Here is a 26,465-nt window from a genome sequence, read left to right as displayed (position 1 = left end):
CAATGCTAACGGCACACACAAACATTCCTCTTGGTTCATATTCATAACCACATTCAAGTATTCCATGATTGGCTCCCACACGGGGCGGAAAAAAATGGGTTTTGTCTTTGGAAACTGCTAGAACATGTCACTGAACTTCAACAGTGCTCGATCAGCAGATCTCCAACAAGGCCGTTTATCAAACTAGAGGTTTAAAAAAAAGAAGTACATTTAAAAGTAGCAGCTTTACAAATGCCATATGTGCATCAGGATTAATAGTTTGGGTATTTTCATTATAATATAGACAATAATATATATACTAAGAGAGAGAGGGATTTATTTATTTTATTTATTTATGTTGTGTATTTGTGCTTACAGAATGCTAGGTGGGTATTTTTTATTTATTTTTTGCAAGGTACACATGTAATTTTGAAACATTAGTGACAGGTTCCGAAGCTCAGCTAAGCCACATGCTAAATGCTAACAGAACCATCCATCCTATAATAACCATCTAAGACAGTGGTTTTCAACCTTTTTTTCAGTGATGTACCCCATGTGAAATATTTGTTTCTGCTAAGTAGAGAGAGAGAGAGAGAGAGAGAGAGAGAGAGAGAGAGAGAGAGAGAGAGAGATTGGGTTTTTTCACATTCATAAATTCTAAGTAAATTTTACAAGGAAAGTTTTTTTTTTTTAAGTTACTCAAGCGTTGAGGAACGTTCTCATGACCTTCAGTTAGGGACACTACCACCTGAGCCATGCCACGCTTGCTGTTTGCCACTATACTGCATTGCTGGTGTATCCAAAATGTCAAATTTACTGAGTGAAAAAACGTTACTAGTTTTTTTTTTGTTTTTTTTTACAGTTGATGTTTTAGAATTTTACTTTCTGTTTCCATCACATCGCATCATCAGAATCATCATATTTATCATCATTGACTGTGGTCCTGCCCATCCTTCCTGGACATGAGGTCAGGTCAGGAAGACCAGAAACAAAAGGATGAGCTCGCCCCTTTCAAGTACCTCCCCTTCTCTCAAAATGTCTCCTCTCGTGGGCAGCCAGTCGTACGCCAGGAGGCTGGGCTGTGTGTAGGAGGAAGTCATCCCGTGTCATAGGATCATCTCGAGCAAAAAATAAAAACTAATTAAAACAAAGAGTCAGCAAGAAAAAGCAATTAGCAATATTTAACAACATGATAAAGCTCTCCAATCTACATTATTCTATTCAATGGAAATAAAATAACAAATCATCAGCAACATTAAACCGATTTATACTTGGTGTGAACTCTCCAATAAAATATAATTCGATATGTACTTATTCAAAAGGAAGTCCAGTTAAATCAAAAACCAAATTTTCAGACCCCAATCTATTTTGTTGCACCTCTTTTGATTAATAACAAGACGACTTGATGTATAATTGATGGGCGGGAAACAATTACGAACGGTTTAATTATTGATGATGGATGATAAGGTAAGTGAGAGGATGAATGGATGACGTGTTGGCGGCTGATGAAAAATAGGTAATGATGAGCGGATGGTTAAAAAGATTAACTAGTGGTAGGAAAAAAAAAAACTTTGGTTGGACGGCAAACAACCGTTGATGGATGGATGATGAATAAAAATACGGATGGACCAACGAATAAAGACGGATGGACTAATGGATGAATAATGAATGAGAAACGACAGATTGATATGTGATACGTAAACGGATGGATGGATTGGATGGATGGAAGAGAGCGAAGGGGGCTCCCTGTGTATTAACTTAAAGAAACACACGCGCGTATAAAAAGTGGTTGACAGAGTAGATGCAAGACGAATGAAAGCAAAACCTCAATGTATGCACTCAAGGAAGGAGGGAGGAGAAAAGTGAGGGAGGGGATGAGGAAGGGAGGGCATAGGGAAGGAGGGGTGTGACTTCCAGCCCGCCGACGTCAACTCTTGAGTTTGGAAGAGGAGGGAGAGAAGAAAAAAAACGGCTGCGATGGTGTGCGCTGTGCGGAGCGAGAGGGGATCGGGCGAGTTGGTCAACCGGGACTTTGACTTCCAAACCAAACTGAAGCTAAATGTCACGTTTGCACTTCGCATTTGGATCGACTGAAGCCTTCAAAGTCCTTCTGGTAAGTCTGCTGGACGACATCCGTCTGCTTTTCATTTAAAACTCTCACGCGGCTGTACGGTAAACCTTCAAAGCCTTCTGCATGCAAACAGGAAGTGGGAAAATGTATCTGAGTGGAAGCGTCACTTCTCTTGGCGTGTGCTCCCGACAGCCGACCCCTGAACTCCCCCGGACGGCAAAATGATCGATCCTCACATCTACCTGCACTACAACTACACGGGCAAGCTGGAGCACCGCCCCAGCGCGGACGCCGGTGCGGGAACGGGCACCCCGGACACGAAGACCCTCCTGTTCCTGGTGGTGTGCGGCTTCATCGTGCTGGAGAACCTGACGGTGCTGGTGGCCATCTGGCGCAATCACCGCTTCCACAACCGCATGTACTTCTTCATCGGCAACCTGGCGCTGTGCGACATGCTCGCCGGCGTGGCCTACCTGGTCAACCTGCTCCTGTCCGGGGAGAGGACCCTGCACCTGTCGCCCGCCCTCTGGTTCGTGCGCGAGGGCAGCATGTTCGTGGCGTTGGGCGCCTCCATCTTCAGCCTGCTGGCCATCGCCATCGAGCGCCACCTGACCATGATTAAAATGAGGCCCTATGACGCCAACAAGAACTACAGAGTCTTCCTCCTCATCGGCACGTGCTGGCTGATCGCCGTCTGCTTCGGGGCGCTTCCCATCCTGGGCTGGAACTGCCTCGGCGACCTCCCCGACTGCTCCACCGTGCTGCCGCTGTACTCCAAGAAGTACGTGGCCTTCTGCATCACCATCTTCATGGTGCTGCTCCTGGCCGTGTCGGTGCTCTACGCCCGCATCTACATCTTGGTCAAGTCCAGCAGCCGCAAGGTGAGCAAGCATAGCAATTCGGAGCACGCCATGTCGCTGTTGCGCACCGTCATCATCGTGGTGGGCGTCTTCATCGCCTGCTGGACGCCCATCTTCGTGCTGCTCCTGGTGGACGTGGCGTGCGAGCAGCGACGGCGCTGCCCTATCCTGTACAAGGCTGATTGGTTCATCGGGTTGGCCGTGCTCAACTCGGCCATGAATCCCGTCATATACACGCTGGCCAGCCGCGAGATGCGACGGGCCTTCCTGAGTTTGGCTTGTTGTCTTTGCTACCGGGGGAAAACGTCGACGCCGGGCAGCGGGAACAGGCAATGTCTGGAGGCGAGTCGTAGCCGGAGCAAGTCGTGGAGCAGCCAGAACAACCACAATCACAACCAGCAGGGCAGCAAGCAGGCGGGGCCGGACGCGGAGGCGGACTCCGGACCCGGGAAGGTGTCGGTGGTTGCGAGGCCGAGCGGGGTTGATGCTGACAGCTTCCTCCAGAATGACGGGACCGAGTGAGAGGCGGTCTTCATACTAAGAAGTGACAAAAACATACAAAGACACCTTGACTGTGAGGCACATCCTGTCCAAATCTTGACCTGGGACCGTTGGAAACTGGACCTTTTTTTAAATCCCGAACAGGTTCTGGGGCACTTGGATAGGAATCAGATTTCCAAACGATTTACTCTCCATGGTTAAAGTGACCCTATTCCGATCTCTATCTCCAGAAAAAAACATCAGAATAGGACATTCGCAGACAAAGAATTCGGTTTCAATCCCATGGGGATTCAAATCATTTCCAGTGGAAACGGACTGATATAGATATAGCCTGTTATTGGGTGATATCAAACACTAGGGGGAAAAATGCATGCAAGCAGATCAGAAAACCTGATAATCCTGGCTCAGAATCAGGCCTTGGTCTTAATTGATTAAAAACAGAGATGAAGCAGATTATTTCCCAGGTAACTGCAGTGTAAATGGGATTGATCTGGATTCAAAATAGATATGAGGCAGAATTTTTCCCAAGTAACTGCAGTGTAAACCAGATTGATCTGGATTAACAAAAAATATAAAGCAGATTATTTCCCAAGTAACTGCAGTGTAAACAAGATTGATTTGGATTAAAAACAGAGACGAAGCAGATTATTTCCCAGGTAACTGCAGTGTAAATGGGATTGATCTGGATTCAAAACAGATATGAGGCAGAATTTTTCCCAAGTAACTGCAGTGTAAACCAGATTGATCTGGATTAACAAAAGATATAAAGCAGATTATTTCCCAAGTAACTGCAGTGTAAACAAGATTGATTTGGATTAAAAACAGAGACGAAGCAGATTATTTCTTAGGTAACTGCAGTGTAAATTAGATTGATCTGGATTCAAAATAGATATGAGGCAGAATTTTTCCCAGATAACTGCAGTATAAACGGGATTGATCAGATCCAGATGGTCTTCGTGAGTCACTGAAAACATCATAACCAGACATTCACAGATCAAAATTTAGTTTTTTATCATGACGGAATTCAAATCATTTCCAATAAAATGATTGCAGTGTAAATGGATTGCTTTAGATATAGCTTGTCATTAGGCGTTGGAAATGCATGAAATCAGATCAAACCGGATACCCACAATCTGAATCAAGCTTTAGTCTCTGTGGATTAAAAATAGATATGAAACAGATTTTTGCTAATGCGACTGCAGCGTAAACAGGATTGATCAAGTCACTAAAAAGTACCTCGGATGCAAATCAGACCTGGATTGGACGTAGATAAAAATCTGATATGAATCAAAAGTGACTGCCGTGGAAACAGAGATTAAATAGTCTGTGATTGCAAGTCAGTGACGCGTGGGAAGGGGAGAAAAAATCATATTACCTCAGATCAGAACCAGGTCACAATTGTGTGCCGATAAAAATGAGACATATATCAGAGTGGCTGGTGGAGAGTGATCAGATATAGTTTGTCTTTGTGAGTCATCTACAATAAAAGCAGGAGGGGGGGGGGGGGGGGGGACAACGTGAATTTGGGTATCGTCGGCGAAGAATCAGATTCAAATCAGACATTTGACAAACTCAGTTGAGGCGTAAAGGCACAAAATCAGACAACCACAGATCAAAATCAGGCCTTACATGTATATAGATTAAAATGATCAATGATTGAAATAATGCAGTGTTCTCTGCCATATCAAGTTGTTGCCGGGATGACTGGGCCACTTCTGTTTCGATCTTGTTTACCTGTATTTTCTGCACATGCATCGTGATAAAGATAGAGCACTTAATAGTAGGCGCAAAAAAATCCGCTACAGACACTAAATAGGAATCTCTTGCATTAAGAACTCCAGTTTAAATGCAGTCATGGATCGAAAGGAACCGCTGTCAGTGTGTTCCAGTAATCGCAATCCTAATGTAGCGTTATTGTCGTGATTGTTTGAAACAATCACAGCTTATTTATTATACTCGTTCTGCACTAATTATGACTTTGTACATCTCCACAGCATCATGCTTGAATGAAAGGAGCTGCAGTATGGTAAGGCATGACTGTTGGTGCGAGGCTGCCACCTGCTGGTTGTTGACGGAAGTAAATATTCTTTAATACTGCACATTTTTCTGTGGATAACCTTTTTCTTTGTTTTACCAAATTAATCTTAAGTAACGTTTAAAGCATGAAGCTACACCCCTGAGACGCATGTGTGTTTTTACGTGCATGTGAAGCGAAAACAGTGGCTATTACCTCATGTGGCCAGCAGAGGTCACAAATCGTCCCTGTGATGCATTCAGGGCCAGCCTTAAAAGTCTTCTTTATGGAAGAAAATAAACTTCCCCTGACTTACAATGTGGTCATGTAGAACTTTTCTGTCAAAAATAAATAAATATCAATGTTACATATATATCGCATAAAAACATTTTTAAACAATTGTGAAGACTCAATAAAATAAACATTCAATACAATACTACAAATCTGACAAAAAAATAACACATTTAAATAAAGGAATAAACCAAATAAAACAATGCAGATAAAATTGGAATAACATAAACATGTAATAAATATATAACAGAAATGACTTAAAATAACATAATAAATAAAAATTACACCAAATACAAAAATATAGATAATTTACAGATAAAAGTTAAATGTAAAATAAAAATATAATTGAAAAAAAGCATTTAAATAAGGGATAAATCAATCTAAAATCAAAATACAAAATGCATTAAATTAAATATAAAAAACTGTAAAAAGTAACAAAAATATAATGCATCAAAGTTTTAAGAGTAAATGGAAAATGCTGTAGTGTATTTTAAGAAATAACTGAATGAATATATATATACATATATATATATACGTATATATATATATACATACATATATACATATATATACATATACATATATATATACATATATATATATACGTATATATATATATACATACATATATACATATATATACATATACATATACATATACATATATATATACATATACATATATATATATACATATATATATATATATATACATATATATATATATATATACATATATATATACATATATATACATATATATGATTATAATGAAATATAAATTAAATGGTACAGGAAATGTTAAATATAAATGAAAATAAACATACATAATTATAATTAAAAATAGTTTTTAAAATTAAATAAGTCTGTAAAAATAAAATAGTTTAATAATTAAAATGATGTTAATCATAATACTTTTCAAACCAAAAGCAATCTGAATGGTTAGTTTGAGTTTTTTTTTTTTTTCAAAAACAAATGTACTGTACTAGAAAGCAGAGGTTCTACACATTCACGGTTTTATTGCCAACAGTCATACAGAATAATGTGAAACCATACAACCAAAAGATTAATCTGTAAACATCTGGACTTTTTGTTTTCATGTCCTCATTTCTCTCGCTTTCTCCATTTACTGTTCCAAAAAATAGTGACCTCTTGTGTAATTCTAGTTGTAAAATGTGGGGAAAATAAACATGACATTTATACTCCATGTATATAATAAGAACAATAATAAGAGAGGGAGTGAGGTGTCAAGCAGCAACACGCAGCAGGGCCAAAACACGAGAGCTCCACAAGTGGAGAACAGGCATGCTCCATATTGAACATCACCTATTGCACTTTGAAGGGAAAACAAATCCAAAACATCCAGTAGTTTGTACAAAGAAAAGGCACATTTTCATCAACTAAAGAAAGATGTGTTCTATTTGCCTCGAGTTTCGTCTAGGGATTAAAGAATTCAAACATGTTGTAGATTCTAATTTTTGACTTCTTTTTTTAATCTCCTCATATCGTCACTGTTCATTTTAAGGTGTTTGAAGTGGTGTGATTTTCATTATTTAAACTTGATTAGGTTGTCTCTTGCAAAATGATGTCAGGTAAATGGCAACATGGATTATTTGATTCAAAATTACCTGGGAAAAAAAAAACTGGAATCCATTTTGCTGAATTCTAAGCAAGTTTCAAAGTTGGACACTTTTACAAAACAAAACGTCAGGCCAGTCTGCAAAGGGGTGAGGGGAGGGGGGGGGGGGGAGAAAAGGAGAAAAAACATGCTGTATACAAGTTGATACAAAAAGTCTACACACCCCTCTTCAAATGCCAAGATCAACCATTTGAAAACGTTTCCACTCTTGATGCAACCTATAACCTATGTGACGTGATTATTTTAATATCTTTTTTTTGAGAAGGGAAGTTAAACACCGAAACTGCAACGTGGCCGTGTTCAGAATTAACCAATCAGATAAGCGCATACTTGCCACCATTTAAAGTGCCTCTGATTCAACCCAACCTGATTTACCCCCCCTGCTCCATTCAATATATATATATAATTATTTAAAAAAAATACCAGTTACAAATTAACATTGAAAAAAATATACATCCGATAATGAAGAAAAAGTGCCCCGCGTCGATTATTTCCCCCTAAAACTCCGATGCTAAACTTGACTGTTTCCAGGTTTCCCCAACACCAGCCAATTCTATTGAATGGATGTAATAAGTGACAAACACGTATAACGTACACTCTCCCCTTGCAGCAAAATACAGGCATCACATTGCATCGGTCTCATCAAAACCCACTGAAAACGCATGCTAATTTTGGTTCGACTGCACTTGAACGCACCCCGTTCACTTGCCATTTATGGGCCGAGAAAAGAAAAAAAAAAATCAGGTTTTTGCTACTATTGCGAGGAAATGAGGCTAAATTCTAGTCGAAAGACACAGAGAGGAGGGCCTGCTTCTTTTTCTTCTGTCTTTGGTGAGGAAGCAAATGACGTTGTGATTGTGCTATTCATCATTAAAAATAGACACAACCTAGTCGTGTTTAAAACAATGTGATCAAAGCCACTCTGAACAAATCACTGACAGCTACAAAAGAATCCAAATCGTGCAAATTAAAGCGGGATTATTTTACAGTGTTTTACACACGTTGAAAGGGCATCGACGACATCACGTTAAGAAGTCATGCGACCCGGTGAGGAAACGGAAGTATTAGGTGTGAGAGAAAATTAAGTGGAAATAATGTTTTTAAAAAATTACAATAATAATATATTTTTTAAAGGGGAAAAAAACATTAATTTGGTTAGAAGTGACTTGCAAGTAGTTAAAAAATTGTGAGAATTGGTGTGATTTTATGTAGTCATCATTTCCCAAGAAAGAAAAACTGAGTAAAATATTTTATAAAGGTGGCTAGTCAAAAGTTTAGGTAATGCCTAATGACCTCACCTAAAACATTGTAGCCTAAAATGAGAATGAAGTTAAATTTTACTAGGCTTATTAATATTATAAGAATAAAGTTCTAATATTATGGGGAGAAAAGTCTGAATTTTTCAAGAATCGTCATTATATGACACTATTATAATATTAGGATTATACATTCTTGTAATATTAAAGAAATAAAGAAAGTAAAGCTGACTAGAGTTGCTGGGGTTCATTTTTGGACTATACTACTATAACTTCTCTTTATATTCATCATTAAGATTATACTCTGGCAGTATTTGGCCTTTATTCTAATAACATTTTTATTCTTAATATGAAAACAATATTACAACTACATTTGCAGCTTTACAAATGTTTCCCCGCGTTACAACTTTCCTCTCATAACATTTCAAAATAAGAAAAAAGTCTGAAGGCCTAATTTTACATGAAAAGAGAGAATTGTAACAAAAGCTGAATCAAATACACATTTACCTTACAAATAAGTTGTAATGAGAATAAAAGTTCTAATTTTACAACAATAAAGTCATTTAAAAAAGTAATTATCTTTTAAGTTTTAATGAAGGAAAAAATAATTTCATAGCAGAAAAATCCAAAAAGAAACAGGAGAATATTACACTGATTAATTTTAAATACATCCCGTGTAAATAACCATAACTGCATCTTCTTACCGGAACATTGATTGTATTTTATTTTGAAATTTACAGTGTAAATAGTCACTTCCTGCTTTGTGCTAACGCTTTTATTTTGAAGAGTCACTTGCGTTTAAGTGCCTTTTGTACTTGAGGTAGCTTTAATAGCGTAAGGACGCTAGAAATGTTTGCTGAGCAGCGTCGAGGAATGTCCTTATTTTGAATTGGCAGCCCCTCCGAAGAGGCAAAGGGCATAATAATAATAATAATAATCATTTGTTTATTAGCATTTATGCATTTCTACATGTACATGGTTTTGATTGTTTGCAAGGGCTATGTTTCAGCTCTTACGGTGATTTGGTGACTTCATGGCGATAAAAATAAAACGACAAATCATCAGTAAAGTTTCATCCTTTTCCGGGGGGGGGCTACATCCCGCATAAATAAAGTCGTAGTATTATGACTATATCATAATATTAAAGAAAAATTCTTCACTTCATGAGTATAACGTTTACGTTTGTAATATTGTAGGTTTGATAGGGTCTCTGTTTTTGGTCATGTGACGACAGCAAGTGTCAAAATGGCTGCCCCCTTGAGATGAAACCTGTCACTGCAACTTTTCTTTATCGTCAAAACTTTAAGCCTTTTTCTGAAAATGGCATGACTTCATAAAGACTGGTAATATTAGAACATTTTCCTCATTTTAAATAATATATTTGGTGTGTTTTCAGTGTGGCCCCGCAAGAAAACAATTTATGAACTTATCTTTCAAACCACGGGGAACACTATTAGGGATGCGTGTTGGCATTCAGACTACGACAAAGCGGATTTTTCCTCCTTGACAAACGGCTTTCGAGTTTGGGGCTGTGGCATTTTGTTTGTTTATCAGTAGAAATGTGGTTGTGCTTGGCAGACAAAAAGTAACATTTGTAGCTTTCGTACTCTAAAATATTCTGGTCCTGGATTTGTCTAAACTACAAGAACATTTTTATATCGTATCGTTTGAAACATCAAATCAATATATCATGGGTGTCCTATACTGTGTCTTCGCAAAAATATAGCATTTCAGTCGTCACGATAAAATAACAGTTCTATAATAAATATTCTTTTTTTCCCCCAGCGTCACCCGAGCGCTATAGCCTTTTTTTTTAAGCATCTTCCCTCACGCTTGAAGTTTCTGAGACGACAGGAAAGACAGTTCGGAGCTTCCCGTTTCCACGTGGCGAGTGCAGGGTCACTGCTTCCATACGACCGGCTGCAGCAGACATAGTTCACTTCCCGCAGACACGATTGGCAGGTTGTTGTCACGGTGATGGCCAATCAGGTGGCTAATGCTGTCGAACACGTGATCTTTCGTCCGAACCTTTAAAAAAAGAAAGAATGAGATTAAGTTTTGGCGGAAGGCAGCACGGTAGCGAATGGTTAGCACGTCTGACAATATGTCTTATTTCTTATTATTATTTGTTTTTTTTTATTATAGTATTTGCATTGCTGTTGTGTTGTGTGCGTTTGTTGTGATCCTCACCGTGCCTTCAGGGTCCACCAGCAAGAGGTGCTTGGCGATCCCGTTGTGCATGCCGGTCAGCACGTACGAGCCCGGGTTGGTGGCGCTCTTGCGCACCAGGAAGTCGCCGTCATCGTGCAGCAGCTTTTCGGCGTCCCGCCGGCTCATCTTGCCGCGGTACCACGCCTGGCCCTCAAGCTCCTCCTGCGCCCGGAAGGCGATGGAGCGCGCCAGCAGCGGGCTGGAGTTGTCCACCGACGTCGCCTTGTGCAGGGCGGATACGTGCGAGGGCGCTTGCGGCTGCGACTGGATGGCATCCTCGAAGGGTTCTGCTCGATATTCATTCAAGGACACTTATTATATTTTTATAACAATTTGTAAAAGAGTGCATTTGAAGGAAAATAGACATACAATAATTGCAATAGATTGTAATTTTATTTTTATTTTTTTTGCTCTGTATTGCCAGCCAAAATTTGAGGTACATACAAGCTTCAGTTAGTCGGTCAAGGTAAGAAGTGGGGGGATTAATGCAATTAATGTAGAGTGGAACTTTGATTCACAAACACAAACAAATCAGTCAGTTATATTTACTTAACCAGTAGTTAAAAAGGGATTTAAACGTATTTACTTTTAGGGCTGGGGTTAAAAAACAACAATAAAATTAATCGAATAATTGATAGAATCGATTTTCCTTTTCGAGCCCGACATTTATTCATAAAACCATGAAAAAAATGATTTAAATAATTGATTATTTTAATCTCTTTTTCCCATAAATTCATAAGAAAATAAAATTTTAAGGGCCATTTTTTTGTATCTTACTGTTTTATTGAAATTAACTGTTCACATATATATATATTTTATTTATTGCACTTTAAGACCATTTTAGAATAATTTTAATTATTATATTAAAATGAGGAAAATGGTTTAAAAAGTTCTTGTCTTCAAATCTATACAGTCCTTAGTTTTTTCTTTTTAAGACAAAAAGGTTTTCATTTACCTTTACTAGTTTCGGCGTCGACTGCCGTCTTCCTCACAAGCTGTCAAACTGACAGTTGTGACGTGTCTGATAAGACGACCTTTTTTGTCTTAAATAAAGAAAACCCAAAGAGCTGTATGATGAAAATAGTTTAATCTCATCTTTGTTGATGTCAAGGTTTGTGTAACACTTAAGTGGTTATAACACGTTACTTTCATTAATAAACTAAATCATTTATCAGTTACAGCTTCTGCAAAATTAAATTTGGAATTTAATGTTTGTGGAGTTTTTAATCATGTCCTTTATATTAAAAAATTATTGATATTTCATAATTAATCAATAGCGGATTGAAGTGAATCGAACCGTAAACAATCGAAATTGAATTAAACTGAACTCTTGTGAATCACTCTGCAAAAAAATAAAAAATAAATAAAAATATAGTAAAATAGGAAAATTATTACTTCAAATAAGCAAAATTATCTGCTTACAGAAGAAGAAAATGTTATTTAAATGTACCTGTAAGATTTTGAGAAAAAAATAATAATACTAGGCCCACAGCGGTCTTGAAAATAGTTTTTTTTTTGGACTAAAAACAAGTAATGCTGTAATAAATAGAACTATTTTCCTAAAATACAAAAGTATCTTTTTTTATAGCTTTATATATATATATATATATATATATATATATATATATATATATATATATATATATATATATATTACTATAGATTATGCAAAATCTTAAAATAAGATAATTCAATTTATGAAACCCAAGTTCAGGGCCTTTAATGTTGGTTAGTTGCCATCTTAAAATGTGGGGAATGCTTGTTTGAAGCCTCACAGTACTTAAAACTGGCTGTTAACACTCAATGCCAACACTGCTTGATCAAATAAAAATAATTAAGTAATAATTATCTTAAAATAAACACAATGATCTTGTCTGACAATTTAATTTTAAGTAATAATAAAAAAAAAAACTTTTCAAAGCAAATTAATCAAATTTAGGTTAAATTTAAGAAATTATATCTTACTTAAGATTTCAGATTTTGCAGTGCAAAATCTAATTGATTGAAGAAATTAGAATCAATACCAAGCCCTATTAACTTCATTGGTATCTTTTGAATCTTTATTCATTCATATTATTTACTCAGATAAGACGACACCAGCAAATCGGCTATTATACACAAGTACAGAGGGAAAAAATGCTAAACGTGTGCCCTTTAAACAACACCATGAACGACTTACTCATGTCAAAGAGATCCGTCGAAGGGTTCTCCCTCGCCGTGGCCGCCATGCCCTTGGTCACGTGCTCCGCCTCGGCCTGCAGCGCCGCCAGGACCTGCTCGTCGATCTGCTGGGTGTTCATGTAAGTGGGCATCTCTCCCGCCTTTGTCATCGGACCTTTGCTTTCGTTGCTTATATCCAAGGACCCTGGAGAGGAGCAGTCATAGCAATGGTAAAAAACGAAATGCATGCCTGAGACGACGACAAGGAATCACGATGGCATTGCTCTGCCATTATCTCCAAGATTTACATTAACATCCAATATTTCAGAATAAAAAAAAGTGGAGAAAATACAAGCGCAATTGTCCTGGACAGTTTTGTTTCATAACATGTCAACTGAGTAAAAATAAGCAGAAAAAAAGATGTTTTAAAATGTTTCTACCTTGTTCTATCAAGATAGACTTCCTCTCCTCTGGCCAGTTTTCTCCACAATGCCGCCCTTGGTAGTAGTTCTGATCCACAGAGTTCGATCCCGCCTAAAGGCAAACAGACAATCTGCATTCTAGTATGCCTGTACCTGATTATCAGCAATTGGAGTTGGTGCTACTAAATGACACACCTGGCTTCCGTCTGAGGGCGCATTCTGATTGGTCAGCCGCGCGTCGATGAAGCCTCCAGGGGGCGGCATCTTCCCGGGGATGTTGTTGTAGTACGGATGCTCCGCGGACTCTTCCTCCTCCTCCGTCCACGGCAACTCCTCCACGTTGAACACCCTGCACGCAAGTGCACACCTGGATCAATCCGTGCTGTATTTAATTGAACTGCATCTCTTAAAGCAGAATACACACAAATACGCGCTTGATGCCAAATTTTTTGTTAAAGCCGATATTTTGACAAATGAGCTGTGTTGGTACTATTGGTACTATTACCACAAAGGAGTAGGCTCCACCTGCACAAATCACATATTTACCTTTTAAGATGTGTAGCGTTTATACTGCAGATGCATCAGATACAAATCCGATTTAAATCCACATATGAAAGACACCCCGCTCTGATTTGAGAAATATCGGAATTGTACTGTTCACGTTGCATGGGGGGAAAAAAAATGTAATACACATGACAGACGGGCAAAAACAAAAATCGCAATGACCTGCAGTGTAAACACAAAAGGACTCACCTGTCATGTGTGGAGGAAGGCTTGCTGGAAGGACACTGCATGTACTGCTGGAAGCGAAGGTCGAAGGCCTGGCCGATGGTGCTGATGACGTCCTGGGCCAGCCCGTCCGAGCACTCCAGTATGTGACACGCTAGAGAGCGACAACAGGATCGGACATTAAATCATTTACTGCCATAAATTCATTAAATAAAAAAATAAAAATAAAAAAAGATTATTAAAAATGAAACGCAAGAGGCGATTACATTTTTGTAATTGTAATTAATTGCATGACTAGTTAACTCACAATTAATAACAAATGTTACATCTGTTCCAAATGTACAATAAAAAAAATTATAGGTTTTCATACTCTTGTTAACAAAAGTGGGGAAAAAATGTTAAACTAATATAAATAGTTAAAATGAATTTTTGACGTTCATAGCCGTCAATGGCAGTGAATGAATAAAAAAAAAGAAAAGATTATGAATAATTCGGGGCGTCAGGCGATTCTAGTTAACTCGCGATTAATCACAAATTTCTTATCTGTTCTGAATGTACAATAAAAATAATTCTAGGTTTTCATGCTATTGTTAACAAAGGTGGAAAAAATGTTAAACTAATACAATGGCAGTGAATGAGTTCGGAACCAAATCCACTAAGAACGCATTAATTGCTGTGCATTTGCACCCGCAATTTGCCCCTCTTAACGTCCCATTCACAAAGCATATTGCTTACTTGTGTTGATATGTCATGTCTTGCACATTGCAAAATAAAATAAAATTTCAGTCAGGATGGGTTATTAGATTATTGGTGAAATTACATTACTTGTTTTTATTACATTTTGGATCAAGTTAAATGCCAATTTGATAACATATTCAGGAAATTATTACATTATAAAATAATTATAATAATGGGCATAATGCAATGGTTGAAGGACCTAATTTATACCTCTTCTGTTAACAGGATCCTTTGCCACATACGCCACAAAGTCTGTTGTGTCCTGAAAGACGGACAGAATCATTGTAAGAAGTGCAGTATAAGAAACGATGCACGTCAATGTATGAGATACTTACAGGGTCACCGCCGGATGCGAAGGAGATGGACTGCATGTGATGATTGGCTATGATCTGCACAATTAAACAATACAGCAGGGAAAGAAATGTTCTTACTGCTTGTAAACAGCGTGACTATGATTCAACTAAGAATAACACGCCTAGTTATATATATATATTTTTTTAACACTGGTTTGAGACGTCTCGAGAGGACACAGCTGCTCTCTAATCTTGTTACGAATGAGACTTTAGCTTTCAACAAATCAGATTATTATTTTCAAAAGGAGACAAAGTCGTACTGTATGGACATTTTGATGGTCATCAGGATGATTTGACAAGGCATGCTTTTGCTTGTTTAATTATAGTTAAGCTGGGACAAGCACCAAATACATTTTGGTGCAGATTGAGGATTTGTTTTTTGTTTTTTTAAATCTGCGCGTGTCAATTTTGCATTTTACCACTCATATTTGGGAACATGTGAGGTCACCCACTTATCAAGACGCATTACTTTCACCTACAGGACAGCCATTTTCAATCGGATGAAGCCATGTAATAAGACTATACTGCACCATTTTAGCATCTTAGCTAAAGCTTTTAATACAATTTCAGTTTTTCTATTTTTCCCCATGTACTTGTAAATTATTGTAGGTGGAAGCAACTGTGCAAAACAAGCCGCACTGACCAGGAAAAGAAGGAAATGCTGTACTTGCATTTCGGAAGGAAGGTGACTCTTGTCAAGTGCAACATGGCCATGACCTGCGCTAATCGATTGAGGTAAATTTGGCACATGTTCATTTTTGTCATTTCACACAAAAAAAGTAATTGTAAATAAAACAAATGCTATTTATTTTGTTTTCTGGCCATCTCTATTTGTATGCCGTTTTACCCTGTGCTGCCTTAACCCTTGAATTTCCCCACTGGGGCTCAATAAAGTATCATCTTATTTTATCTTTAGTCCTTTATACTACAAAAAAGTATGAACTGGATCAAACCAATGAAAGACAAGCAGTGGTCAAATGTCAACTATGTGACTCGACACGCTCAGAAATAAAAGTAGCGTTAAAGTGGCCACCATCTTTGTGGAATTCATGCAATGAGCGCTTCAAAAATCCTTAGGGAGGATTTTAGCAGCATGAAGGAGTTTAATTTTATTGTATTGGGGGGGGGGCAGATTCTTTAAAGGCAACAATTGCATAAAACCATTCCGCAAAAAGTCAGTTGTCTGGAACCCATCATGCGATTTTCAAAAATCTTATAAGTAGCCATTCCACACTCAGCATTTTGAGAGATTGTCCCTTTTGAGAAATCTTGCCACGTTGCCAATTACAGTGGCATGAATATGCAATCTCATGCAGGCGGTGGGTTTCCCGGCTTACTTGTTTGCAGTCCGGCGTCATGAGGTTGAGGCTGCTGGTGGAGATGTTCAAGTTGATAGACATGCCGGAAAACTGCAGATTGCTCTTCCCCAGGATGCTGGACAGGGCTTTGGATGGTGGCTGACACACAATAAGAACACGATTAGAAAACATAGCATGTTAATTCCCCTTAGAATAGTGTTTCCAACCCTTTTTTTGGGACATGGCAAACAATTTACATTAGAAAAAAACCTTGAAAAATATCACAAAATCTGAAAACACTGTTTGGGAATCGTTGCATTAGAGCAGGTTCAAAAGCGGACAAACATGGCTGATAACGGTTGACTGAAGTTATTGATGAATAGAAGGCTAGCTACAATTTGCCAAAAGTGATCTAGAGAGTTCCGACAGATGACGTCGTCATGGATTTTAAAAAATAATAATTTTCGTCCACAGCCAAATAATGTGAACTAATGTGAAATAACATTAAATAGAGCAACGGGTATTGTTTTTTTATTTATTTTTTTTCTCCACAAAAATTTGAACGAACACTACAGAGTGCAGATTGATGCTTCGTTTCACAACGAGTGCAGATAGCGTTTGCTATGTGAGTCATTCAGCAATCGTGTGCAATTAAATACAGTGTGGGATGCAGCATGCCATGCCCCTGCGCTCACGTGCGCGCACACACTCACGCACGCACAGACGGACACACAGTGCTGCGTGTCTCATCATTTTTCTGCTCTCATTTATCAGGACGTGTTCTCCGGACAGGAAGGATGAGAGGAAGGCGACGGGCAGGGGCCATGATGCTATAAATAGACTCTAAATGAATATCTAATGATGTTTTTTTTTCCCCGACAAAATTCATATGCATACGCGACTACGTGACTCACTGCCTCCTTTTTCCACAGCTTTTTGCCTTCCTCACTACTTCCGTTCTTGACCTTCCAGGATTTACTTCACTCCTTCCCATCTGCTCTTCTTGCCTTCTACAGTCTCCCTTCTTGCCCTCTATTGTGTTCCTCATCCCTTTCCTCGAACCTGCCTCCAGCCCCCTCCTTGCTGCTGACCCCACCCTCGGAGTCATTCTGCACTCCTACGTACCTTTCGCTTCCGCAGAGCTCCTTTGGTGCCTGGAACAGCCTCACAAACCAAGCTAATGGCTTCCCTGGAGGGATAGAGAGACAATTGTATCAATATATGAATATTATGTAATAATATTGACAATTATGACGGATGTTCAGTACTACTTTTCTCAGACTGATAGCCTACCAGTACGAGTACTCAGTCCTCGATACTGATACAAAGGAGCTAATACCACTAGTAAAACTTTTGATACCTAAAAATTTCTCCCCCCAAAACTGACAGATACTTTTAAAGAAGGGCCTATATATCCCAATAGAGCTTTTTTTTTTTTAATTGCATACACTTAATAGCAATTTACTATTCCTCACATTTCTTATTCCTAGTGCCTGACCGTAAAAAACGGCCACAAGAGGGCAGCCAATAACGGTATCGGCCACCGTCACGAGTACCGATACCTTGAAATGAGGCTTATTAATAATAATAATAGTAAAGAAGAAAAAAGTGTTGTTCGTTTAGGGACAGAGAGTATTTGCAAGCACTGGATGCAACGTTCTAGAAATGAGGGACGCGACAAGTGTGCGGCCTTGCCAGCTGACATCAATGCAAGTGAAGCAGAAAAGTGGACACGACACAAAGTGAATCATCAACTTGTCGTTCAATAGTTGCACAGATATAAATAGAGGCGCGCACAACACTGTGTGAAAACAAAACAGGACTTGAAAAGGTTCTAATTGCAACTAGACTGCTGTAGACATGCTGGTGCGGAGAGCCGGGTAATGGCTATTGTTGACGCCTCATAATGTACAGTACGGTACAATTACAGGTTAAGGTTGTCATAAAAATTAAATATGGACTTACCTTGTTATTTGAGACCGTGTGGTGAAATCTAAAGATCTCATTGATCGCAGCACTTCAATGCAACCCAGATACTGGAAAGAAGGAACAGAAAGTCGTTACAAGACTACATCAAATTCAGTTAGTGAGAATATTAAAGTGGTATGTTTTTTCTTTGGTTATTTATTTTTGCACTATTTAGAGGTTGTTTTAACAAGTGGAGGACAAAAAAATGCCAAAATTAAAAAAAATACATAAATAAATATGAAAATAAAAACAGATATAAAAATATATTTCAAAAATGTAATAAAAAAATATATATAAACGGATACACATATATAAAGTAAAAATAAATGAAAAATAAAAATGACTGAAAAAATAAAAATACATATCAAAATAAATGTGGAAATAAATAAATATATACATTTAAATATCAATAAATAAAAAGACTCATATTTATTAACACAGACCTGACATGCAAAATTTCAAAGTTGCCAACTATGTAAAGGGAACTAGTTTCCACAGTAAAGAAAGTTGTCTCTTACTTTGTTTTATAATCGGTGGCCTCGAAGTATTTTCCATACTAATTTTTGCTGTAATTACGACTTTATCACTGTCTTAGTGATCAACTACGGAGAGTTACGTAAAACAGCGTCTACAGTATATTGAATTCTGCAGTCTTAGTACGCCTCATGAGATCCTCCTGTAATCCTCTTCATTAGCAGCCACCTACTCACACAGAGCACAGACCGGGAACACTTTGTGCTGATGATAAGCGTTGCATTCATCGTCGGGTCTGTAAACAAAAACATTTCCTCCGCCCCTCGCTGCTCAAGTTGGCCGTTATCGCCGCTAAAAGCTCAGGATACAAGATCATTTAAAAAGTGGCGGCCGGATTGCCAGAAGATGGTCAGATGACGTTAGTCAATTAGTTTTTTTGAATTCAGTTAGTTTTCATTCGTTTTTAGAGCAGGTTTGCTAGTTTGTTTGTTTTTTATGTTTAGTTTTTGTCACTGCACCAGGGGCTACTGGAGGCCTTTATTTGTACAAATGCATTTACAATAAATCCAAGTGTTTTGTGTCAATGTTATGGCTCAAGGTGAGGTATTTTTCAACCTTTGCGTCTTGTTTAGCGGTCCTGAGCTGTGAAAGCCTGCCATAAAGGGATTCATTGATGTGCATGTTGCGAATGACATCAATGTCTATTGACACTAATGGCACATGATGGGTGAGGGGGCGACCATGTGATGCTAATTTGAAGCGACGTTGAACTCACAGGACCTAAAGCCCAAAATGGTAGCCGCGTTCATTGACGCTGTCTGGCCTTAATATGGTTAATGTGACACGGCAGACAGACACTTTCTGTGACAACTTGTCACTGTTCTCTCATGTTGCCTTACGCACATTAAAACAAGAGGAAAGGAACATTTCAGTGTAAAAAAAATGGGGGGATAAAAAAAACCACACATTTTCTATTCATTTCACACATCGGCATCATCAGTCCCGCCGGTGACTCATTGCCGGCATGATGACATTCACAGCTCGGCACCAACGTGTGCTTCTTTCGAATGATGTATGCTTGGCGTTGACATAAGATGCTGTCTTTTTTTTCTTTCTTTTTTTTTTACCCCTGCTGTTACCGCCACAACCCACGGGGGAATAAAGTCGTCGGCATGGTTACAAAAGCACTACACAGTGCAAATATCACCCACAGATGACCTTCTACAGGAGGCTTTCCTGACATGGTGGCTGATAATGACAGTCAACCAGGTGTACCGGTGGGGATGTTCGGCGCCACTTTTTCAGCCCGATATGAAGGTACTCGACTCGAGTAGTCACCGATACCAATACCACTAGTATAGAGTCAGAATTCTGTTTGTTTTTTTTGTTTTTGTTTTTTGTTTTTTATCAGAGCCGATACCATTACCGGTTATTAGTAGACAAGGAGGCTAATAACTGATATTTGGACATTCATTTTTGACTTAAAGGGAAAATATTGGCGGCAAAATTTCTAAATTACATTTTATGATGTTATAAATTTTTACTTATCTTAATTTTTAAAAAAAATAAAAGAATATGCAGAGAGGTCCCAGAATTAGAGGCACCTCTTATAAAGTTAACTGAAATTTAAATAAATAGTTGCTTGATGTTAACACAGTTTTAAATAGATTTTTGAAAAAGGCCAATGCTGAGTATTGGCACCGATAATCTGCGGTCTATCCTTACACTAGTACTTTTGATACATAAAGAGCAACCTATATATCCCAATATTGCATTTTACCTTAAAATTGCATGGTATTAATGGCAATTTTCTATTCTTCTCATTTCTAGTTCCTGGCTACAAGATGGTGGCCGATACTGGTATCAGTCCCCGTCGTCCAATCAATGGCCACAATTCACAAAAGAGCCATCAGTATCATGAAATTTTTCTTTCAATACCATATATATCAAATAACTGTTAAATCTTTCTCCCCACTCTCCCAAAATATCAATTATTTATGACATCCATATTTTCACAAAAAGCAAAAATTACATAGATTCTGTGAATTACTGTATCATGTACACCCCCCCCCCCCCCCCACCCACAATATCACTGTATGGTGATACTGGTATTGTTAGAATAAATATTAAATATTGTTTTATTGTGCCATTCCAACTCCTACTGGCGACCAGTACATTGTCCTTGATATGACATGTCTGGCAACCAATCCAGGGTGTCGTCTGCATTTTGTCAGCAATTTAACAGGATTGTGGGTGAGTTCATGGATGGATGTTGGTTGTATGTCTGCGAGTGCCTTGCGATTGATTAACGACACGTAAAGGGTGTAGTAAACAGCCAAACATGAATGTGCATGTAAAAAGAAAAAAAATGGATGCATGGATGTTTGGTGACCAACATTCACCACATACCTTAACGATGTACGTCACTCCTGGCCCAGAGATCTTCTCACTAGAGTGCAGCCACCCTCTGAAAAGTTTGCCCATTGGGCCGCCACAGCCAGGGTTCCAGTCCTCGCCGCCGGGTGGAAGCTCATCCAGCCTGTTCTTCTTGCTCATGCCGGCGGCTGGCTCCGGCGTTGACAGGCAGGCTGCCGCCCCTGCTGTCGTCACTCCGGGGCCCGAACCCGAACCGCCGCCGCCCTGCAGCTTGGCCACCGCCAGGTCCTTGACCGCCGAGGGCAGACCCTTGATGCCGAGCAAGCTGCCCGAGTTGCTGAACTTCAGGTTGGACACCTTGTTGATAAGGGCGCACAGGGGCGTACCGCCATCGTCCGAGTGGTCGTGGCCGGCAGAGGCAGCGGGGGCGCCGGGAGCGTTGGGGGCGGGTAAGGACTGGACGTCGGCCGGGGGCGCGTAAGGCGTCTCGGGGCTGGCCGACACCTTGGGGTTCATGGACAGGCCGTGGACGATGTCATCGACGGACGTCACCGACTCATTCCTGAAGCGGTTGTATTTGGTGCGGTGAAGCATACCCTTCGCCTCTGCTCTTTCACGGCGCCTCAAGCGACACGCACCGCCCGCCTCCTTGCCGCGATGATTACCCACTCCTGTAACATGGCAGCAGCAGACGTGGAGACGGTGGTGGCGGTGGTAAACGTTTCGCAGCAATCGCAGGCCACCTTTCTCGATTCCTGATTGGTAAAATCCGGCGCTTCAATCCAGTCTGGAGAGAAAAACACAGCGGAAATCCATGTAGGAGGCAGAGGAGGATGGAGAGGTCGTCGTGGTGGTTTCCAGTGGTGATGCTTCAGCTGCTGCTTACAGCAACAACCATGATGGTGATTTCTAGCCTCCCCAAAACCAACGGAAAAATCCACAAACTGCGTGGAAGATGATGGCGACGGAATCGAACTGGCTGCTGCCTTCCTGCCGGCTCAGAGCTGGAGCATGACTCACTGATGTGAGAAAACCTTCTCAACAAAAGGCTTGCTGAACACTGCAAATCACTTCCTATTGGGAGGGCAGCACAGAGGGGAGAGAGGAAAAAAACTCCCACTTACAGCACTCTGGCAACAATCGGTTCGTAAAATCCTCCAACTGTTTAATGTAAATGAGTTTATACCATTTATCTAAATATAGTTGCAGTATTTTCTATTTATTTCATTGTAAAAAATATATTTTCAATTGAGTAATGTGAGGTAGCTTGATTATCTATTAGTAATGGTTTCAATTCATCAAAAAAAATTATATATATTTTTTACAAGTCATTCTTCTGAGGTGAAAGGTGCGGTTAAACGATCTGCTTTATAGCAATTTAAAACACTCACTTCCGAGGGCGTAAAATGCAGTTAATAGAACATAATTCGACTAAACTATATCTGTCAGCCATTTCAATACACTTAAGAAAATCCATCACCAAAATCAAATCCCCATCATAATCATAAATATGAAGTTGAACACGAGGAGCTTAAACAAGGCAACGACAGCGATGAGGATGATCCAACCCAAATAAACCCGCTATGGACGTCATCTTCCTCAGGCGAGGATGAGTCAATGAAGAGGAAAAAGCGCAAAGGAGAGTCTCCTTAAGAGCGGTGCTGCTGCTACTGCTGCTGATGATGATGATGATGATGAAACATCCGTGGTCGCCGTGGCAGCGGGCAAGAAAGCGCGCAGCCCCGCACGCACTCACGCACACAAACACAGACCATTCATGTCAAAAATGTCCTCTCGCCTTCTAGAACGGGAGCGAGCGACACTCATTCATGAGCAGCTTCCGCTCTCGCTCACTCTGCTGCATTTCGCACTGCAGTCTCCCTCCCTAACATAGCAAATATAGAAGACGGTAGGAAAAAATGCCTTCAGCCCTCAGAAACCAAGCCAAAAAAAAAATGCCTAATTTAAATAGCGGAAAAAGAAAGAGGGACAAAAGGCAATGTTTATAGTCCTGGCTGTGAATGAAAGAGCAGGTTGGCATACCAACATTTCTGTGAATGGAAGCAAGGCCGCTCCGCTGTGCTGCTGCTGCTGCTACTGCAAGGCAATCCCTCGGGACGATGTGCTCCCGTCCAATGAGCGGTCGGCTGGATGACTCATTCAGGGAAGGCTTGCAGGATAGTGGGAGAAACCATTCCCAGGCAGCGCAGGTGAAACGGTCATTGTTCAGTCTTTAAGAAAAAAAACACAAAAAACAAGTATTAACTCAAGAAACACAAACATCACATTACACATCTTCATCGGAGATGTTTGCATCATAAAAATAAAGAAAACATCCATGCTACAGCAATGGTAAAACTGCATCCCCTTCTCCCTTCCACATTGATCTTTCCTTTAACCATTATTATTAGCTCACCGTTTTCAATTCAACATTCGAGAGAACAATTAATTTTACACAATTCTAATCTACAGTGTGTGCGGGAACATAAGAGCACGCGTTCACTGTTGTGGATTTTCAATTAGAATTGACCATTTTTATCTTCATAGCACTTCTTAATGTGCTTTGGAATTGGTTTGTATTGATAATCAGACAGTAGCCCGAGCGGGGAGCACGTCTGACTTACAGACAAGAGGTTCTGGGTTTGAATCTCAGAGGAGCTTGTATTGTTCTTGTACTTCCAAAAATATGTTATTGTGGTGATCAAAAAGGGAAAGGAAGGAATGGTTGAAAGGGAGTAAAAGGACAGTGCGTCCCTGTGCCCCCCAGATTTTTACACATTTTTACATGGCCTTTCAAAATCTGAATATTGCCAATGTTTGGGTTTTGAAAGAGTTATTGACTGCTATGTCACTGCAGGTAAACGTATTCAGTGTCAAAAAGGTTGGTGACTCCTGACTGCCTGCTCTAGTGGAATGTTTTGAGCAAACTAAAATAAGCCTAAACAGCGTAAAATACTGTACAGAGAGTCTTGGTTGTGTGCTATAATGCATGTACTTTAATCTTTAATGGCGGAACATACTCATGGACAATTCCGAACATCTATCCAGGCATTTCTGAAAGCGTCCTTAACCACCCCCCCCCCCCCTCTCTTTTTTTTAACCTTATAACAACCTTTGCCACATTTATCATGACTTTACTTTTGAAAAATATATATACCACCATTTTAAAAAGTACGCTTGAAATATACATATGATGTTCTTGTACAATACAATTATTTGACACATATCTTCTTTGTGACATTATAACCAAATCAAGTTTAGCTAAAGATCTTTTGAAACAAACAAAAAAGATTAGCGGTGCTGTTCTCACCTGTTTTGTCACGAAGCAGCCATGGTGGGGAAACTCTCCTGGTCATGTGACATCAATTATCCAATCATAAGTCATGCTGAGTCTAAACAAGATGGCGGCTCATTCACACTTCTTTTTTTTATTATTAAACTGTTTCAAACATATACACATCTGCATTCACGCATTTTCCGATGGCCTTTGGTCCTTAATTGATTTAAAATGTACAAAGCGACTGCTAAATTATTATTTACCAGTACTAGTAGTTGCAGGATTACATTTAAGAAAAACACTTTAAAGCTGAAAAATTAACGATTGTTGGGATAGGCTTTGTAAAAGTAATAAAATGACAACTGTCAGGTGTCTCTGGTCTACTTTTGTCCCACTGCACAGCACACGAAGTAGTTGTTGTTCCATATCTGGACACAAGAGGGCGCCAGAGTAGCATTACACAGAATGCTAACAGAAACGGAAAAAAGAGCACATGGTAGCACAAATGGAAATTTCCTTTATTCCCGCATTCATGTCCAATAAATAAAACCAAAAGGAAGTGGGTAATAACGTTGAATTAAACTGCCGCCACATTTGGATGCTGCTGTAGCTTTTTTTTTAATGCACAATTTGCAGGTATCTGAATATTTCTGCTCTGTTCTTTATTAATGACAAGACCTTAAGTTTGATGAATTCTGAATTCATACATATCACACCAAGCAAGCTCCATTGAGCCTTATGTCCTCCATTTTTTGTACTCCCAGTGCGTCCATCGCCAGTCCCATACCCAGTTTCCCTCGCGTCCCGCAAAAAGAGGCCTTTAACTGGGACCTCCAGGTTTTCTAGTCCCCCAAAAAACTGAAAGAAAAAGAGGCATCGGTTCCTGTGCCTCCAATTATGAAGTGATGCTTTGGTTTTGGCAGCATTCAGTGGCCATCACAGCTTTCCTGTGGTGTGGACACAGAAGAGGTAGAATGAGCGGTCGAAACAAGAAACGCAGAAGAAATGGAAGAGATGACCACACAGTAACACGGTGGATTGTGGACATCCTGCAAATGATTTTGCATGCAGAGCAATCGCCGCATATCTGCTAAACTGTTCCAGTGAGTCTCGTGGCAAAATGCTAAAATCATGCTACTGAATGCATCACATTAATGAGACTCACTAGCTAGCAATGCAGCAGAGAACAAAGGTCTACTACTGTATTTACTTTTAAGTATAAGGAAGAGCCTGTGTCCAAGAGGAAACTTTTTAGTGGATCCAAATACTGCAGCGCCCAGAGGTAAGGAGCAGCTAGGTTAGCATGTGTTTTATTGTTATTCTCAGGCATTTATTAAAATGGTGTGGGTCTTCAGCATTTACATCTTGGCATAAGGAACAAGATTTTATTAATAGCGGGACTAAGGGCAATTACAGCCAAGTGGAGACAATGGAGTGTAAATAAATTGCAGCATCCAAAGCTACTGTCCCCTCTATTTACAGTGCACATTTTATATATTGTGCCAGATTTGATCCAAGAGGAGACTAAGGACTGCTGCAGCAAAGTGGAAATGTTGGAGCATACTATGGCAGTATCCAGAGTTTAGGTCTCGCGTATTTACTTTTTGGCATACACAGGTATAGATTTTATCCAAAAGGAGATGAAGGGCCCCTGCAGCAAGGTTGAGACTGCTATATAAGAAGTTATGATCCACAGCTCTTCTGCATTTGCTTTTCCGCACAAATATTTTGTTTCCCCCCCAAGAGGGAACAATGTGGAGACTGTGGAACATAGTATACAGCAACATTCAGAGCTAAGGCAAAAAAGGTTTGTTTACTCAGAAGTTGCAAGTCTTCTGTATACACGTC

At 39.5% G+C, this 26,465-nt stretch overlaps 3 protein-coding genes across 7 annotated transcripts in view; 1 reads left to right on the top strand and 2 right to left on the bottom strand.

Moving 5' to 3' along the window:
• The first annotated feature begins 1,949 nt into the window (after window positions 1–1,949).
• s1pr3b (sphingosine-1-phosphate receptor 3b) lies at window positions 1,950–4,892 on the top strand. Of its 2 annotated transcripts, none has more exons than XM_086096799.1 (2): window positions 1,950–2,092; window positions 2,243–4,892. In XM_086096799.1, exon 2 carries the CDS (start codon window positions 2,272–2,274, stop codon window positions 3,430–3,432), a length of 1,161 nt encoding a protein of 386 aa, XP_085952925.1. In that variant the 5' UTR covers window positions 1,950–2,092; window positions 2,243–2,271; the 3' UTR covers window positions 3,433–4,892. The 2 variants fall into 2 exon arrangements, with proteins under 2 accessions (XP_085952925.1, XP_085952926.1); XM_086096800.1 differs by having other exon boundaries at window positions 2,184–4,892.
• Window positions 4,893–6,715: 1,823 nt separating this feature from the next.
• On the bottom strand, window positions 6,716–24,685 carry shc3 (SHC (Src homology 2 domain containing) transforming protein 3). Of its 4 annotated transcripts, none has more exons than XM_086097051.1 (14): window positions 24,651–24,685; window positions 23,384–23,571; window positions 21,374–22,414; window positions 18,488–18,558; window positions 17,648–17,711; window positions 16,562–16,681; window positions 15,207–15,260; window positions 15,082–15,133; window positions 14,158–14,287; window positions 13,600–13,753; window positions 13,423–13,516; window positions 13,002–13,187; window positions 10,802–11,109; window positions 6,716–10,639 (listed from the first exon to the last, which is right to left on the bottom strand). In XM_086097051.1, the coding sequence occupies exons 3-14, from the start codon at window positions 21,932–21,934 to the stop codon at window positions 10,511–10,513; spliced, it is 1,923 nt and encodes a 640-aa protein (XP_085953177.1). In that variant the 5' UTR covers window positions 21,935–22,414; window positions 23,384–23,571; window positions 24,651–24,685; the 3' UTR covers window positions 6,716–10,510. The 4 variants fall into 4 exon arrangements, with proteins under 4 accessions (XP_085953177.1, XP_085953178.1, XP_085953179.1 ...); XM_086097052.1 differs by having other exon boundaries at window positions 21,374–22,127; XM_086097053.1 differs by having other exon boundaries at window positions 21,374–22,127; window positions 23,388–23,571.
• Window positions 24,686–24,758: 73 nt separating this feature from the next.
• The window catches only part of sema4d (sema domain, immunoglobulin domain (Ig), transmembrane domain (TM) and short cytoplasmic domain, (semaphorin) 4D), a 44,956-nt gene continuing 43,249 nt past the window's right edge, over window positions 24,759–26,465 (bottom strand). Inside the window, exon 20 of the mRNA XM_086097234.1 lies at window positions 24,759–25,564. Coding sequence (XP_085953360.1) covers window positions 25,544–25,564 — 21 coding nt within the window. The 3' untranslated portion in view covers window positions 24,759–25,543. The remainder of the gene's footprint in view (window positions 25,565–26,465) is intronic.

The sequence above is a fragment of the Leptonotus elevatus genome, chromosome 15 (assembly GCF_054856555.1).
Source record: "Leptonotus elevatus isolate MCC_2025b chromosome 15, RoL_Lele_1.0, whole genome shotgun sequence".
Taxonomy (NCBI): Eukaryota; Metazoa; Chordata; class Actinopteri; order Syngnathiformes; family Syngnathidae; genus Leptonotus; species Leptonotus elevatus.
This window is presented reverse-complemented; position numbering and strand designations above follow the sequence as displayed.

Coding starts and splice junctions, on each gene's coding strand:
- shc3 (XM_086097050.1), bottom strand. CDS start 21,934: ATGCTTCACCGCACCAAATACAACCGCTTCAGGAATGAGTCGGTGACG. Junction 15,261..16,561: donor TGACGCCGGACTGCAAACAA/GTAAGCCGGGAA, acceptor TTAATTGTGCAG/ATCATAGCCAATCATCACAT. Junction 13,517..13,599: donor CGCCCTCAGACGGAAGCCAG/GTGTGTCATTTA, acceptor GTTTGCCTTTAG/GCGGGATCGAACTCTGTGGA.
- s1pr3b (XM_086096799.1), top strand. CDS start 2,272: ATGATCGATCCTCACATCTACCTGCACTACAACTACACGGGCAAGCTG.